A 15,962-nucleotide genomic window follows, 5' to 3' on the forward strand; every position below is an offset into this window, starting at 1 on the left:
GTGATAAAATGGAGGCCCTTGTCGGTCCCTGAACATACACATACATATGGACACATAGACTTACACATTTAGTCCAGTGGAAGACTTAAATCAAAACAATTTGGACAACATCCAAAGACCGTTCACATATTATTAAAGTGACCGGAATTAATCTGTGAACTGCACAAGCAAATCGGTGCTTTTATGCTGAAGAAAAGGCCTACATTCCCGGTCACTGGCTTGTTCTCTCTGATGAGCTTGACAGCCCTGGATTTTTTTTTTTTTTTTTTTTTTTGTTAAAGAGCCTCTGTGTTTGGGCTGCTCTGCGCATGATTTCTCAGCATTCGGGGAGAGTAGGGTTAAATCCATGGTTAAAACATTTGGACGCAGCGAAGCCCACAGAAATTATAGGTATGAAAAAAGTGTGACGAAAGACGGACACGTGTTAAATTTCATCAAGGCCATTCTTAGAAAGTTTGAAGGATTACTTTATTGAATTTAAAAAGCAAACTATTGCTTATGGATACAAAACTTTGAATTTAGTCCTATACACAGTCCTATACACAGACACATAACTTGTTATTCACATAACAAGTGAGCATAACTATGAAGAAGAAGAAGTTAATTATGGACGTATTCTGGCAACAACCAAAGAGCAGAATGGACCATAGACAACACACAATTATTTATTTGTAATAAATTCAAATATTGTTTTTGTCAAATAGCTCTAAAATAAACGAGACACTTCAATTTGTATTAACAACATTCCAACTCTTCAAATATGCCCATGAATGTAGCGCATTAGCATATTAGTTCATGGGCTACTCTACTTTGAGCTTTATGCTACTTTATACTTATACACACAGGCTTATAGACTCTTATAGTGGGGGTTTACTAATTAAGTAAGTTACTATAACTCAGACATAAAGGCAGCACCAGAGGTGGCAAAAGTATTCACATTCTGTACTTAAGTAAAAATATGGATACTTGTGTAAATACTGTGGTAAAAGTACTGATTCAACTAAAAGTAAAAAAGTACAAAGTCTGAAATATACTTAAGTAAAAAGCTACTTTATACTTATACGCACAGGCTTATAGACTCTTATAGTGGGGGTTTACTAATTAAGTAAATTACTATAACTCAGACGTAAAGGCAGCACCAGAGGTGCAAAAGTATTCACATTCTGTACTTAAGTAAAAGTATGCATACTTGTGTAAATAGTCTGGTAAAAGTACTGATTCAACTAAAAGTAAAAAGTACAAACTCTGAAATATACTTAAGTAAAAAGTATTTTTTGGGCCATTAATGAAACAATACTTTCGTTAATAATTATGCAAAATGAAAAAAAGTCCTGACAGAATAATGTAGACTGAACTGACTAGAGGTCTTTCATGAGCATCTGGATCATTTTCAACAGCTTTCTTTTAACTCTCTTGAACGCCAGAACCTCGTGGGTTTTAGGTTGGCACGAGATACAACGCATTCGCTCTGAATTATTCTAGGAGCAGACTACAGTTCTCTTAAATAAGGATGGGAAATGTCTTGCTTTTCCAAATCTTCTGAAGCATCGCCCTGGTTCACGTCCTTCCTCCACGCTTTTGAAAGTCCTCTCAACAACTATACCTCTCCTCCTCCTCCTTCTTCTTCCTCCCTCTTTGGTCCAGTGCTCTGGTCATGTCCGGTCATGTCACGTCTTTTGCATTATGTCATCCGTAGAGATTAAAAAGAACAACGAGCCTGCTTTTACGAGCAGAAAGTACAAATGTGGGGAGTGCAGGTAAAAAGTCGTCAGAAAAAATAAATATCCAAGAGATGCCCGAACGATCTACTTAAGCACAGTAATGAAGTACTTGTACTTTGTTACTTCCCACGTGAACACCAGCTGCACTCCCGGGACGTTCAGGGAAAGCCGTTGCCGTGGAAACGCCGTCATAACTTCACAACAGAGTCGGCTCTTCACGCACAACAACAGCTCCTCCTTGCTCCGCTTCAAGTTCCACAATGAATCCAGAGTAAGTTAAATAGCGGTAAAATAAAAATAAAAAAATTTGCATGAACTCTGTCGTGCTGAAACTGTTATCCTGTACGTCCGTGTTTTACCAGTTGCTTATAATCTTGGATGAATTCAAGGCTTGAATAAATGAAGCTTGCAAACTTTGCCTTGATGCTAATGACAGTGTTAGCTTGTGCAAGCTACGTTGTCGGAGAGTTTACCGGAGTTTTGTTCTCATTTCTGCCAGAAATTCTTCAGTTCTCACGAGTGACGATGTTTCATCACCCAAAACTGGCAAGTACAACTATTTATGCTAACTTAGCTAACTTACCTTAACCGTAGAGCCGTGGTAAGAGGACCCAACCCAGCTATCACTGATCCCCATCACAAGTGTGCTGTTAGTGCATGGGATGATGTAGCTTGAATCAAGTGATGTTTTTTCCCCCTTTTTACTCGGTTCTTGTGTCTCTATCAAATCCTAGGAGGCGTCAAAACGGGGTACCAGGCCGTAGATGGCCACATCTCCCAGATCCCTGGACTGTCCCCAACCATCATGTCTCTCAGTGAAGACAAGGCCCGGGGTCGAAGGGCCGGAGTCCTAGACAGTGATTCTGACTACATCAAACTCGCAAAACAAGGAGGTCACAGGGGTAGAGTCATACTGCTTTCTTGTGCCTGCACGTGTCCTCCGGCTGGTTGATGCCTGCTGCCAACATCCATGTTTCTCTGTTTTTCACCTCTGTTCAACAGGACTTCTCTGGCATGAGGAAGAATCGTTCACCTCTAAACCGAGTTCATACAAAGCCCCAAACTGGTTCTGCACTGAATTAGGAGACGCCAACACACCAAAGTATGTGTAACAGTTGCCTTTTTAGTATCATGTGGTCACAGATCTGTTACCGAAACAATTACTGAAACACATCGACATAGAAGTGCAAGAATAAGTAACATGGCATAATACTTGTACACAAATCTGTTACTGTAGTACCACACCATTTATGTCTCCATAGTCCTCATTTTTACTGCTTATTTTTCTTTATCTGTTCGAGATATATTGTGTGTTCTTTTTTCCAGCAGCCTAATTAACAGCGAAGAGAAGCAAAACCCTGGAGCTTTTCAACCATTAGAGGCTCCCTTTGGGACAGACAATATGTCAACCTGGGAGAGGGACAACAGCGGCGGCAATGGAAAAGAGAAGGTAAACAACAAAATGCTCGAGTCATTTAGAAAGCAATTTGGCCACACAAGGGACCACAATAAGTATTTATTTGATCATTTTCTTTTCTGTGTTGTTTGATTCTGTTATGATGCCGTGATTGAAGACAAAGGATTGTTTATCGTCGTTGTTACTGGGTCAGGCAGATCTGATCTTTGTGGTTCAGGTTCTTGATTGTCTAAGGCTTAAACTCACAATGAACCAAGTTGCCAAGACACCAAAAAAAATGTAATTCACCAAATAACCACCACACGCTGTGACTTTGTTTTGTGCTCTTTTGTGTTCAGGATGACGTCCAGGGCCATTGCGACGAGCCGGAGAAAATCCAGGCATCCAGTCCGTTTCACACCAAATACAGGAGAACGTGAGTTCACAGAATGGTCACAAGATGGTGCTATTGTTCCATGCTAGATTTAGTATTGGGGTGCCAGTTTTCACAGCCCTCAGTAACCATCTTAGTTTGCTTGAAAGTAACTCAGATGGTAACATGGTTATTGAAGTTCACATTTGCAAGTTGCACTATTTTTTTTTTATTTTTTTGTACTATTATTATACACCCAGTAAGTCTTTGTGTGTAATGTAGTATTTGAGGAGTATATTTGAGTACCAGATAGTTATGAGGTGGCATCATAAAGTTTAAACGTTCGTAAAGTAAAAACTAAAAACAAACGTCAGGTGTCCAGTTGTACATTTACATATTTTCTACATGCTTCCTGTAGTGTGGGATCCTAACGATCCTAGTGAGTTGGGCCAGAATGTGCGGTCGTTGTAACGTTTTCAGTTTGTTGATGACCTGAAGAATGGACTGGTCCAGCCCCCGCTCTTTCAGAAGACCGCTGATATTTGAATAAAACTGTGTCCTACACAGTGTCCGATATCTGCCGCCGAATCTCCTCTTCTCCTCGGATCCAGAGCAGCTCGCCGTTCGCACTTCCCAGTGCGCTGCCATGATCTTTAAAAAAAAAAAAAAGTGGGATTTCGCTATACAAGCTGAATATAAACACAATCGCACATGTATTTTTTGATTTGTTTGATTGAAAAAATTGACAAAAATCTCTGCCCTTCAGAGTTCGGTCTTTATGGGAGTAGACCAAAACTTTCTGCTCTGTGTTTGAGCTGAAGCTTCTACAACGATACAGTCTGTCGGGCCAGAATGTAATGTTCAGATACATCAGCATCAGAGCGTAACGTCTGGGTCGACGCGGCATTCCTGTTCACATCGAAGCCGGGCCGATAAAAACCCAGGTTGAAGTGGTAAAAGTGGCTTGACTCATGTTTTAGGGAAAAAGGGGAACATGTTCCAGGAGCTGTTTGCCATGTTGATTGTAAACGATTTCACAACGAGCAAGGTTACATTTTTTGCCAACTGAATCTCCCAACCGTGCAATTTTGTAGCCGTCACAAAACATAAGCAAAACATAAACACAAGTTGTAAATGCACGATAAACATTTAGAAGTTTAAGAGGGCTTTACATTTTAGTGGTCGTGCTGTGATGACATAGCAGAAACGTGCAGGCCTCAGACGCAGGTCTATCAAAGTGGCACGAGGACCAGCAGCTTCTGGACAAATGTGAATATCATTTATTTGCCTTGGCTCACAGCTGATCGGAGCTGTGTGTTTTTCCCTGAACCTTTGGGAAAATGTCATCGAGTACACGCGGCGGGACAGAAACGAAACAGTAAACATCACGGACACAGAGCATGTCGGGTAGAGATGCAAATCCTATTTGCTGAGGCGTGAAAACCTACAGGTGTGGTGGGATTATTTCCAGAACTAATCACGTTATTAGCTCAAGAATATTGTGTCAGCCGCACGGTCTTGGAGGAGGTGGGTGAATGAGAACAGAAGAGTCTAGAAAGCGTGACCGCCCGACAGTAAAAAAATTGCCAGATCTAGACTGTGGGCGGTTCATTGAAATACTACTTTAAGTAATAAATAGCCAAGAGTTTGTCCAACAGTGTTAGGCTAGGGTCCATGTTTAATGTTTAAACCGTCTCCACTGTCTGGGTGATCCAGTGGTAAAATTTTACATTCAACGCGTTCCATTTAATACATGTTTGTTCCTGCAGAGTATTCGACAAGAAACCGGCCCCCGTTGACATGTCTAAGCTGCTGAGCTTCGGTTACGCAGATGACAACGGACCGGTGCAGTGACGCCTCGAGTGAGTAGAGCACCACTTGAGTTAGGGCCTTAACCGTGTCACTATAAACCATTTAATTTTTTTTATCGTCCTTTATGAACGTCCTTCTTGCCCGATAAAAAGGAAATGAAGGCAAGCTGTTGAGCTGTGTATTGATTTTATGAGGCCGCTGCATAAAATGATGGCGACAAGAATGAGATGTGAAGAATTTACAAGGCTCCCTGACAGTTTAATATAAAGATATCGGTGAATTATGTGATTACTGTAATGACTTGTGCTCTTGTATAACAGACCGGGACGGTGCCGGGATGGACCAAAAGGAACAGTTGGCCCTCTTTGCTCTGCTATGTCAGACATTTTATTTGTTTGAAAAGGTTTTGCTTTGCTGAATTGAAGTATTTATTGTTCCTGTTACTGCTTCCTTAATGGTAAAATAAAAAAAATAAAAAAAAGAAAGGCACACGCTGTTAACACCTGAGTTTAGTTCATTTCTGTGTCTTTAACTCTGTAAATGTCAGTTTGATGATTCAAATAAATTTTTAATGTTTCTAAATGTTTCATGAACTTTTTTTTTACTATTTGCTCTCACATACTTAAATTTAAATGGGAATAATTTGTAGCTCACTATCGTAATATTAATAAAATAACGGTCTATATCCTGAAACACATTAAAAGTACTGTTAAGTACCGGTAAGAGATAAATCATTTAACAGTTAACAAACAGCCTTTCTGACCGTTATTCTTTGAGTTGGATGTGTGTCAGTGTTTTGATCTGCCGGTTCGTTGCGCTGTGGTCTCAGGTTATCTCACTGTTCCTCAGACGATGTCACAACATGTTATTTACTGGCCTCATATTGGCTCCTACTCCCACGTTTACCACATGCAAATGTTTGTTTTTGTTTTGTTTTTCATTGTTGACTTTCTTTTTTGAAAATGCATTGCGCCTTTATTACGTGAACAGACTCCAAAAACAAAGTGCATGTGACTGAGCTGGCCGTGTTTGGGTAGGACGTTTTTGTAACTCCTCTTCCTGGAGCCAATCGGGTGCGAGGTCGGTGATCAGCGCTATATCAGCTCCGCTGTCGGATGCAAATCGTATCTGAAAACCTGCTGTGTCGAGTACTTGGGAGTTTTTACGGCAACTTTTGAAGGCATTTTAAGTTTTGATCCTGAAGCAGTCATGACGTCGTTTCTCGTGAAATGTGCGGGGAAGGACAACAATGAGTATCTCAAGTGAGTATTTGGAAGCTTTTTATAACTGATGTTTCTTTTTCTTGTTGCTCCTCAACACCTTATGTAACCTTATGTGATTGTGTTTGAGAACATATACTTCTTCTGCGCTTTGGACTGACTCCTATTCATGTATTAAAATACAATAAAAATGCTTTTAGGCAACAGGTCCAAGTGAAAAACCCCTACTTGGAAACCATGGAAGAGGACATTCTTTACCACTTCAGCTTGGGCACCAAGACTCACAACCTCCCAGAAATGTTTGGAGATATTAAGGTTTGTGGAATGAGGCCTTATCAAAGATACTTTTTTTTTTTCTAAAAGATTGAAAACTTCAATTTAATAATCCTCTGTCTGTCTCTGTTCCCAATAGTTTGTGTGTGTCGGTGGCAGCGCGAACCGAATGAAGGCTTTCGCCCAGTTCATCCACCAGGAGCTGAAGATGACTGGAAACCCAGAGGAAATTAGAGACATCTGTGAGGGAACTGACCGCTACTGCATGTACAAAGTGGGGCCGGTGCTCTCCGTAAGTGTAAGTATTCCATAACACACACACACACACACACACTGGAAATATAGTTGGGACGATTTTTTTAAAAATAACAATCCATCTCTGCTGTGTTTCACAGCACGGCATGGGCGTCCCGTCCATCTCCATCATGCTGCACGAGCTCATCAAACTGCTGCACCACGCCCACTGCCGCGACGTGGTCCTGTTTCGCCTGGGGACGTCCGGCGGAATCGGTGAGAGCACGTTGTTTCGCACACCCGGTGGACCCGCTTGAGGAACGCTGTGTTAACGGTGCGGTGGCGTCTCTAGGTCTGGCTCCGGGGACGGTGGTGGTCACAGAAAAGGCGGTGGACCACTCTTTCCGGCCTCAGTTCGAACAGGTGGTCCTGGGCAAGGTCGTCACCAGGAGCACCGAGCTGGACGAGGGCGTGGCCGCTGAGCTCCTGCAGTGCTCCTCCGAGCTCCAGAACATCCCGACGGTGATCGGAAACACCATGTGCACCCATGACTTCTACGAAGGTGCGGCTGAAATAACGCATTTGCGCATCCGTCGTGCACTTCCGTTCGCCACTGACGAAATCTTGTGCCGTGCTTCTGCAGGTCAGGGCCGACTGGACGGAGCTCTCTGCTCCTTCTCTCCCGAGGAAAAGCAGGAGTACCTGAGGAAAGCCTACGAGGCCGGAGTGAGGAATATCGAGATGGAGTCCACAGTATTTGCCGCCATGTGCCGCGTCTGTTGCCTCAAAGGTGCGTCGCTGATACCTTCGATTAGCCCAATAACGACCTGGGGAATAGTTGTGTCTTGTTTGCACTGACTGTATGAGCTATATTATCACTGGTAATCCCTCTTTTCTCTCCAGCGGCTGTGGTCTGTGTTACGCTGCTGAACCGCTTCGAGGGAGACCAGATCTCCTCCCCTCACGATGTCCTGGTGGAGTACCAGCAGAGACCTCAAGTCCTGGTGTCCCACTTCATCAAGAAACGCCTGGGGCAGATCTAACAGCCCAGCCGCCTCGAGGCATTGTACATAGCTAATGTGTAAAATACCTGTTCAATTCAACCTGTTAATATGTGTATTAGACACTTATTTAAAATGTTCATCTTTGATGAAGCTAATATATTAAGCATATATTTATATACGTGTGTATATTTGTGCGAGCGTGCGCTGTATCTTTACATGTTTAACACTTTGATGAGTGTGTGTGAGAAAGCAGAAAATCTCCCAAAAAAAAATGTGCTGAAAGTAGATTTACTCATTTATCTCTGCTGAGGCTTCCAGAAAATCATCAGTGTATTATTTTAAATCCACGGGGGACGTTAGAAGGAAGAAAAAAAACACACTTAAATCGGAATTATTATTCTAATGGAGGCGATTTGCAGTCGATCAGCGGCCTCTAATTTCACGCCTTAGATGCTTTTTAGACGAAAAGCCATCATTATTCCCTTCTTTTATAATACGGGAAGACGGAGTAGACCCCCCGAAAATGTATATCGGCACTGAATGCACATCTAATAGCTTCAGCCAATTAAATCTCCACATCCATGTCAGTATTTTTGCTGTATTTATCATCACTGTATGTATACTGTATTGCTCATGACGCAGCATACGTCCACATTAAAAGCCATTAAAACTTACTGCACGGTGTCACTTGGTGGTCGGTGTTGTCGTTCAGCAGCTGTTACAGCAAACAGCACAATTCTTACATATGAACTATATCATGTATCTATCTTATGTAATGCTCCATGCAATAATGAGAGTCGGCTACACTTCATAATAAGACCCAAAAACAGAAACCTTGGTCAGAATTTAAGGACGGAGGTTGTGTCCCGGCGTGGTGGCTTGGGAGGCTTGATGACAGACAGAACATCTTTGGCGTACCGGCTCTGGTGCAGACCAGCCTCCCGTAGCGCCTGCTCGACTTGCACTCTCGGATCAGACACAATCTGGAAAACAGTGGAAAAAAAAAACAGTATTCGAGTTTGAAACAGCTGTAAAAATAGTTTTTACTGCTAATACTGTGTTCCCATTCTTTGGTTTCAAGTTTCCTCAGCACATTTAAAACATGAAGGTTAATCACTGGGAGAAGATCATCAAAGTTGGACAATCATTTCCTGTGTTACAAAACGAGCAAATCCTAACTTGCTCTCCGCAGTAACAACAAAAGCCTCTGCGGTTCATTGACTGACTTGACGGCCTTGAGGTCAAGGCCGCGTGCTGACATGAGGCCAAATATTGTCCTCATGACCAGACAGTCGTGTTGCATAATTTTCCTCCGCCGCACGGCTCACGGGTCAGTCTCACCCGACATGAAACAAAACCTAAACAACTGGCTGTAATCAATGAAATCAGGGAAAGAGGTCAAAATAAAGCAAGCACAGATAAGGAGATTAGGGCAAATGGTCACGCATCTGTGGCGCTTTCGCTATCGCGCCTCACCTGCGTGTCTGTGTATGTGTTAATGCTGTAGAGAGGCCTGTGGAGCTCAAACTCCTTCACATTCGAGTGTCGACTCCTCCAAGCCTCCGTATCTCCCATCATCCTCTCTGGGTCCGCCTCTGCCACCACCTCAACCTAAGATAAGTGAGAAAAATACATTTAATATATTGATAAAAGACACTTGTGTTCTGACTTGCCGCCATAAGGTGGCAGTGGCGCCTTTATTCAGACGCGGAGTTTGTGGGCAATTCAAACAATCGGAACGAATCCGAGTGGTTGAAAGTGTCGAGACCAGATAATGATCCACCTGGTTTCTGAGGGCTTCCAGACGGTTCTGTCTCTCTTGTTCTTCTCTCTGCCGCTCCAGCTCCCGCGCCTCTCTCTCCATCCTCCTCTGCTGCAGCGCCTCTGCCCGAAACTGCACCCTGAAGGGAGCAGAAAAGGTTGCACCGACATCAGACCTAAACAACCCTTCTCCTCCGCGGCCGCTGCCACAGTTTACATTGCCCATCGCTCCTGACGCAGCATGTCTCCGGGCTGCGGAGGGTTTTATGGAGCTGCCAGAGTGCCGCTCCTCTCCTATCAACTGTTTTTATCTCTTTCTCAGCACCCCGCGATTCCCTTTCTCATTCCTGCCTGAGTTTATCCTCACAGCCGCAGTCAACACCATTATACAGCATTACTGCTATTGTGCGCCCGAGCTCACAGAAATACTATGGAAATCACACGGAGCGGGAAATGTTTTCGAAGGTAGATGCCTCTCTTTTTCAAAAGCAATAACATCTAAACATAATGTTTCCGGTTGAAGGGAGAAGAAGAAATGGGTTGCGCCTCCCACCAGCACTGGTGACTGTGATTTGGCGTAGTCTCGGTTGGACCTCGCTCTAAGAGGAGCCGCTGGATGGTGGTTAGTGGAGCAGAGCTGATCTCTGGTTTGATAATGAAAAACCACCTACACTTCTCAGGCAGCTTGCATGGCTGCCCGCCAACTCAAGTGCGCTCACTTGGTTAATATCTTTACATATGCAGTCCTGATGCACTGGCTCTGTTAACAAGCGTCCAAACAAATCTTACTGACCGTCGCCAGTCCAAAGTACAGTAATATGTCTCAGAGCTGTATATAACAGAGTGTGGCCAACTAGGGAACGGACCATCTGAGCTAACCCTCTATGCTGATTGGTTCTGAGCTGGTCACGTGTTTCACGGGCGTCCATGTTAGCTACATCTAATCAATATTCACCCATAGAGAAGTTGCAATAACAGAGAATAAAATTGGATTAAAAGTTAAAATATGCCACAGGATCGGGAAAACATGGGTGAAACTTTACCGTTTCCCAGTGAACAAAAACGCAAGAAAGTTATGGGAGCAGAAGATTAAAAGGAAGAACTGGATGTCAACTGATTTCTCCCTATTGTGTGAGATAAATGTCATTTTCTCTCTTTTGATGTTTGTTAAGATTCTTCTACAGGAAAAGTGAAGTCATACCATCATTAATGTATACCTTGATCTCAAAAACCCCCAACACCGCTTTACAAATTAATTTTGTATGAATGAAGTTTGAAGATAACCAAGCCTTATGTTAGCCTTATGCTAGCCTTATGCTAGCTAGTTATCTAGACTAAAGGCTTGGGAAAATAGCAGCTACCGTCATTTATACTGTGAACCTCACGTGTGCATGTAATTTATGTCCATGTAGATAGACAAATATAACTGACACGTAACTTTGGATGAATGGATGAACACAGGAGACTGAGGGGAAGGTGAACATTGCTCCGAAACCGATGAGGTGATTGGGCTACAAAGCATTTTACAGGCTCATTTAAGATATTTAAAGTAAGTAGACGCCGGGTTGTTGAAGCGAGGGCCTTTTACATATTGACAGACGTTGGCAATAACATTTATTGGCCCGGTAATGGTGAAAATAAGACATTTATTTCAACGTAGCACATCTGCCCCATAGGGTTACAATGCAGAATCTTCCCCCCACTGTAGCAAACATGGCGCCCCTCTCTAATATACAGTTCTGATATGGGGACCCCTAGTGGGGGGTTGTGGAGTATTCTCAATGCACATAATGCAAGGGCTTCGTAGGTTTAACAGGGTTCATAGTTGATACAAAATATACCTTGTGTTGCCCGTGGCGATGTTGCAGGTTTTGGAGAAAAGTAGTAACAAATAGCTGTACTGTTGCATCGATGTCACATTTTCTAGCATTTTCATTTTTATTCTGATTTTAAAGGCGGTGAAATCAGCAGTGATCTGTGATGCCTACTATATGTTAAGATTGATACATCATCGCAGGCACAGAATAGGTCAAAGAACGCGAGACTCCAATTAGAAAAAGCATTGAAAAAAATGAAAGATGTCTTTGAGAGTTCTCAAAGGAGGGTCTCTGAACCACTGAAGGGAAACGAGACTACGTTTTCAGGCCATGCTAAGACATTCCAGCATTTCACACGAAGGAAATGTGCATGCAGGGTAGAAACTGATATGCAGTATATCACATCCACAGTGAAACATTCTAGTGGCATTTTACTACTCTGATTTGGAAAATGATGCACCACTCCATTCTTCAGATCCAGGGTACTCTCTCTGGTTTATATCTCTGTGAAGAAGGATCCGTACACCGGGCAGAATGATGAACCCGAGCACACCTAAAGCTTTGAAAGAAACCCAGCAGCGCTAATCGTCATGGACTTTCCTTCACAGTCACCTGAGCAAACCAAGCATCTCAGACGTAACGGGAGGCTCTTTGGGACGTGGTCCGATCGCGCTGGGATAAGATGGGTTATCATGGCTTTGCACAAACATGCAGCTCGAGTGCTGATGTCGTAAAATCAAACGGGGGAACGAGCCAAACGCCGAGATATTCTGAAGCTCAGGGACACGTTTTAGAGATTCAACTTTTCACCCACAATGCTTAGCTGATATCCTCCAGGATTAAACGCGATGTTTTAAAATGAATAAAAATGCTAAAACAGACCTAGCCTCTGAATGTTTGACCCGTCCTGTGATTCTAAGCCCAGAAGCAAAAAGGTGAATACAGGTTGCGTGGACAGTCATTATTTTCGGAGGGTTTCAGGATTGTCTTTTGAATTGATTCACCCAGGCACCGTGGTGCAAGACTCACCTCTGTTTATCTCGCCTTGCCTGTTCTTCCATGACGCTCCTCAGATTAGCGAGTCTCTCCTGATCCCTCTGCGCCAGCAGCTCCCTCCTCTTCTGCTGCTTTAAATAAAACTGCCTGACCTGGGGCAGAAAAAAAAAATAACAAAAAAACAACAACAAAGAATAAAAAGTCAACAAGAACTGCAGCCGCACAAGCAGGGTCCCGCAGAACTCCCAGGATCATCATGTCCTATTGATTGAGACAGCGCGGGAATCAGATAAGTGTAAATAGAGAGAATGAGATGATATTTCAATGTCTGCAATACTATTGTGCTAAACGATATGGAATCCAATGAGGCCTAAATGTTCTCATTAATCAGGGTGTCTCAGGCTGCCCGTATCTCCTAGCAGAACCCTGAGGAGAGAGTTAATTAAACAGCGCGACACACACTGGGTTGTTGTACCTGTGAGCTCAATAACTAAAATAAATCATCTATCTATACACTCAAATGCACTCAAACTGTGGCAGCGCTGGCTTTCTCTCTGATATCCACGTGAGTCCACATTAAAATCCTTCAGACTCCGTAACTCACATAGTAAGAAACTTAAACTTCATTAAATCCGAAAGGACATTATGTTTTTAATTAACTCAAAAACTTACTTTAAAAGCGTTGAAAGCGACAGCCCCAATAGCCCCCTATAACAAATAACAGCTTCGTTGTTGGCATTAAACCACATGCACTCACTTGCCAGTACATTAAGTACACTAGCGAAAAGGAGTGGATTCTGATATAACAGCCCCGCAGTAAATCTCCGCTTCATGAAGGTTATGGTATTCAGCATTTGCTCAAAATAACTCTGCTCAGCTGCTGATTCACTTGTGATTCAACTGGGGTTGTTGCTATTGAACTGTACATCATATTACGCTGTTTCAACATAAACTGACCGTTATAACGGTCATAAAGGGGGATGTAGTGCAAAACTGTTCCATTAGAAAGCAATCGAGTATTTCCTTGAGAAACCATGTGCACACACCAAAGGGTTTTAAGATGATCTTCTTTTCACTGAAATCAGTACGTGCTGAATGGTTGGACTTAAATTTAGCCTTAGCCTTAGTATTATTATTATTTTTAATTTAAGGCAAAATTTGGGACACCCCAAACCTTCCAATCAACCTAACCCCCTCTAGACCTGCAGTCTGTGAAAATACGCAGTCAATCACCGCCCATGTGGTCACCTCCTGGTTTCAGATACATCAAGTTCTCTCCATTGTGAGGAGGCCGTGTGCGTCTCGAGTGCAGGCAGGCTGCATGATAATGAAGCACGTTCATTCTTAGTCATTTTTCAGACAATGAACCCTGCATGCACAAGAAAAGCGATGATCTTTGAAGCGCAGGAAAAATGACCATCTATCATGTAGAATGAATATGTGTGTGATAATATATGTTCGCATGACGATTTCTCACACCAGAGCGTGTGTGTGAGACTATTTCCTCTCTGGTAACACGCAGAAACCATAAGATCCAAGGAAGTGAATCACAAAGATTAATGAAACGCAGATTTAAGCGTGGGGACAAGGCAAGTCTCGTCATTAACAAGGAAGTAACTAACACCACCACTGCAGCGGGTGTGAAGTGTTTACTTTTTCTTTCTGCTGCGACCTGACGGCGGCCTCCTTCTCCTGCTCCCTCTTTAACCTCGCCTCTTCCTCCTCTTGTTGCCTGGCTGCGATGGCTGCCTCCAGCTTGGCGACCTCCTCCTGCTGGGCCCGCCACTGCTGCAGCTACAAACACGCATGCAAATACACACGGGGAGGGGGAGGGGGGGGGGACAAAAAAAGAGATTACTGTCCATCAGCAGCTTCTCTGAAAGAAACACTCATGGGGAGAATACCGGCTGCCAAAGACGCGTCTTTGTCTGAGATCACCCCTAGAACCGTGAGTGCACTGAATCATAAAGAAAACCCTTGTGCTTGAGACTCGTGATAAATAAAAACTACTCAAGCGAGTGGGGCTGCCTTTGTTTGGAGGTGCAATTCAAAACAAGTTGGAATCTTTGAACGTACGCACGTCTCACTCGCTAAAAAGCTGGTTATTGCTAAAGACGGAGCTACAAGACCTCGACAAAACACGATCCAAAATGGTCCTAATATCTATAAAAAAATTAAATCTTCCCTCACCCAGTTAGAAACTCTATATAAAAGCAGATAAAACTTTTCCCACACACACACACACACACACACACACACACACACAGTCCGTCATTTGCTGGGTAGTGAGTGACAGGTTCGTTATGCAGCAGCCCCTCTGCGGCATGCCGGGTATTGAAGTGTTGCATTCCGAGCGGGCAGATGGATTTACAGATCTATCAGAGGAGAGCTTAGGGATCCCCAAAGGAATAAACCGCAAATTAACACGGTCACACACACATTAGCACCGGCAGTATCATCAAGCCAATCATACTTGATGTCTGCCTGAGAAGAAAAAAAGAAAGAAAGAAAAAAAAGAAAAAAGAAAAAAGCAGCAGCTGCGCGTTTGAGGCTTAAAACAGCCCAGCGCTCTAATCCAGTTCCATTTAACAGCGCTGCGACCGGAGGTACGACATGATACTTCTTTATGTAGACATTTATTGGCTTAGTTGTCCGGGAACTTGGTTCAATATGTAATTTTCATATCCTGAAGGACATTCCTGAGCAGTGACAGAAAGTGAATAATAAGATGGTGGCAGCATTCTAGTCAATATTTAGCTTCTTTTTTTTTTTTTTTTATTTAACCTGTCCACACGTCCTTTTCCTTCTTTTTAACTGTGTGTTAGCCTGAGGTGTAAGTCTTGAGATCATTTACCTGAGTACCAAATAGCAGAATTATAATTACTTAAGTACTAGTAACAGTAGCAGTAAACAAATGATAAATGTACTGGTAGATCGGAAATTGATACTGATACATCAGTATTGTAAACAGCGTGTTACTGCTGTAGCTAATTTGAACTACTTTATAAAGAGATATATTTGCAGAGGCAGCAGATGCATCATGGGAGGGTGAGATGATTAATGGGAGGGTGAAGATGAAGAAGAAAAAAAAGCAAAGATCTGAAAATGTGTTTTCAGTTGCTGTTTTTTTTTCTCTAAACTTTGAAACACCGTATCATTGGAACGTTTACTGAAATTAAACCATGTGAGAAGTTTAGAAGTATATTGAAATCCTCAACTTAAGGTAACTAAAGCTGTGGAACAGAATACAAAGTACATTTTTACTTTTTACAAGGAAAAAGCATCTTAAAACTGTACTTATGTAAAATACTTCACACTTAAATCTGCTAAGATAATTTGTATGTGGTAGAAGTAT

The 15,962-nt window shown here is 42.7% G+C and overlaps 3 protein-coding genes across 5 annotated transcripts in view; 2 read left to right on the plus strand and 1 right to left on the minus strand.

Annotated features, from left to right (window-relative positions):
* Window positions 1-1,642: 1,642 nt before the first annotated feature.
* Window positions 1,643-5,884, plus strand: LOC125017333 (uncharacterized protein C7orf57-like). 2 transcript variants are annotated; one of them, XM_047600327.1, is made up of 8 exons: window positions 1,643-1,992; window positions 2,221-2,267; window positions 2,456-2,623; window positions 2,724-2,823; window positions 3,051-3,171; window positions 3,477-3,553; window positions 5,260-5,352; window positions 5,623-5,884. In XM_047600327.1, the coding sequence occupies exons 1-7, from the start codon at window positions 1,982-1,984 to the stop codon at window positions 5,342-5,344; spliced, it is 609 nt and encodes a 202-aa protein (XP_047456283.1). In that variant the 5' UTR covers window positions 1,643-1,981; the 3' UTR covers window positions 5,345-5,352; window positions 5,623-5,884. The 2 variants fall into 2 exon arrangements, with proteins under 2 accessions (XP_047456283.1, XP_047456282.1); XM_047600326.1 differs by having other exon boundaries at window positions 1,645-1,992; window positions 3,048-3,171.
* A 456-nt stretch (window positions 5,885-6,340) lies between these two features.
* Window positions 6,341-8,707, plus strand: upp2 (uridine phosphorylase 2). The gene is made up of 7 exons (XM_047600325.1): window positions 6,341-6,564; window positions 6,723-6,837; window positions 6,935-7,093; window positions 7,191-7,305; window positions 7,382-7,591; window positions 7,673-7,819; window positions 7,933-8,707. Exons 1-7 carry the CDS (start codon window positions 6,512-6,514, stop codon window positions 8,070-8,072), a joined length of 939 nt encoding a protein of 312 aa, XP_047456281.1. The 5' UTR covers window positions 6,341-6,511; the 3' UTR covers window positions 8,073-8,707.
* LOC125017331 (coiled-coil domain-containing protein 148-like) overlaps window positions 8,306-15,962 on the minus strand; it is a 29,222-nt gene continuing 21,565 nt past the window's right edge. For both annotated transcript variants that reach the window (XM_047600323.1, XM_047600324.1), the window contains 5 exons: window positions 14,261-14,401; window positions 12,641-12,759; window positions 9,817-9,934; window positions 9,510-9,644; window positions 8,306-9,016 (listed from right to left, as the gene is read on the minus strand). In XM_047600323.1, the coding sequence (XP_047456279.1) occupies window positions 8,873-9,016; window positions 9,510-9,644; window positions 9,817-9,934; window positions 12,641-12,759; window positions 14,261-14,401 (657 nt within the window). In that variant the 3' untranslated portion in view covers window positions 8,306-8,872. The remainder of the gene's footprint in view (window positions 9,017-9,509; window positions 9,645-9,816; window positions 9,935-12,640; window positions 12,760-14,260; window positions 14,402-15,962) is intronic.

Source organism: Mugil cephalus, chromosome 12, assembly GCF_022458985.1.
Source record: "Mugil cephalus isolate CIBA_MC_2020 chromosome 12, CIBA_Mcephalus_1.1, whole genome shotgun sequence".
Taxonomy (NCBI): Eukaryota; Metazoa; Chordata; class Actinopteri; order Mugiliformes; family Mugilidae; genus Mugil; species Mugil cephalus.

Coding starts and splice junctions, on each gene's coding strand:
- upp2 (XM_047600325.1), top strand. CDS start 6,512: ATGACGTCGTTTCTCGTGAAATGTGCGGGGAAGGACAACAATGAGTAT. Junction 6,565..6,722: donor GACAACAATGAGTATCTCAA/GTGAGTATTTGG, acceptor AAATGCTTTTAG/GCAACAGGTCCAAGTGAAAA. Junction 7,820..7,932: donor CCGCGTCTGTTGCCTCAAAG/GTGCGTCGCTGA, acceptor TTTTCTCTCCAG/CGGCTGTGGTCTGTGTTACG.
- LOC125017333 (XM_047600326.1), top strand. Junction 2,824..3,047: donor GGAGACGCCAACACACCAAA/GTATGTGTAACA, acceptor TCTTTTTTCCAG/CAGCCTAATTAACAGCGAAG. Junction 3,172..3,476: donor GCGGCAATGGAAAAGAGAAG/GTAAACAACAAA, acceptor TTTTGTGTTCAG/GATGACGTCCAGGGCCATTG.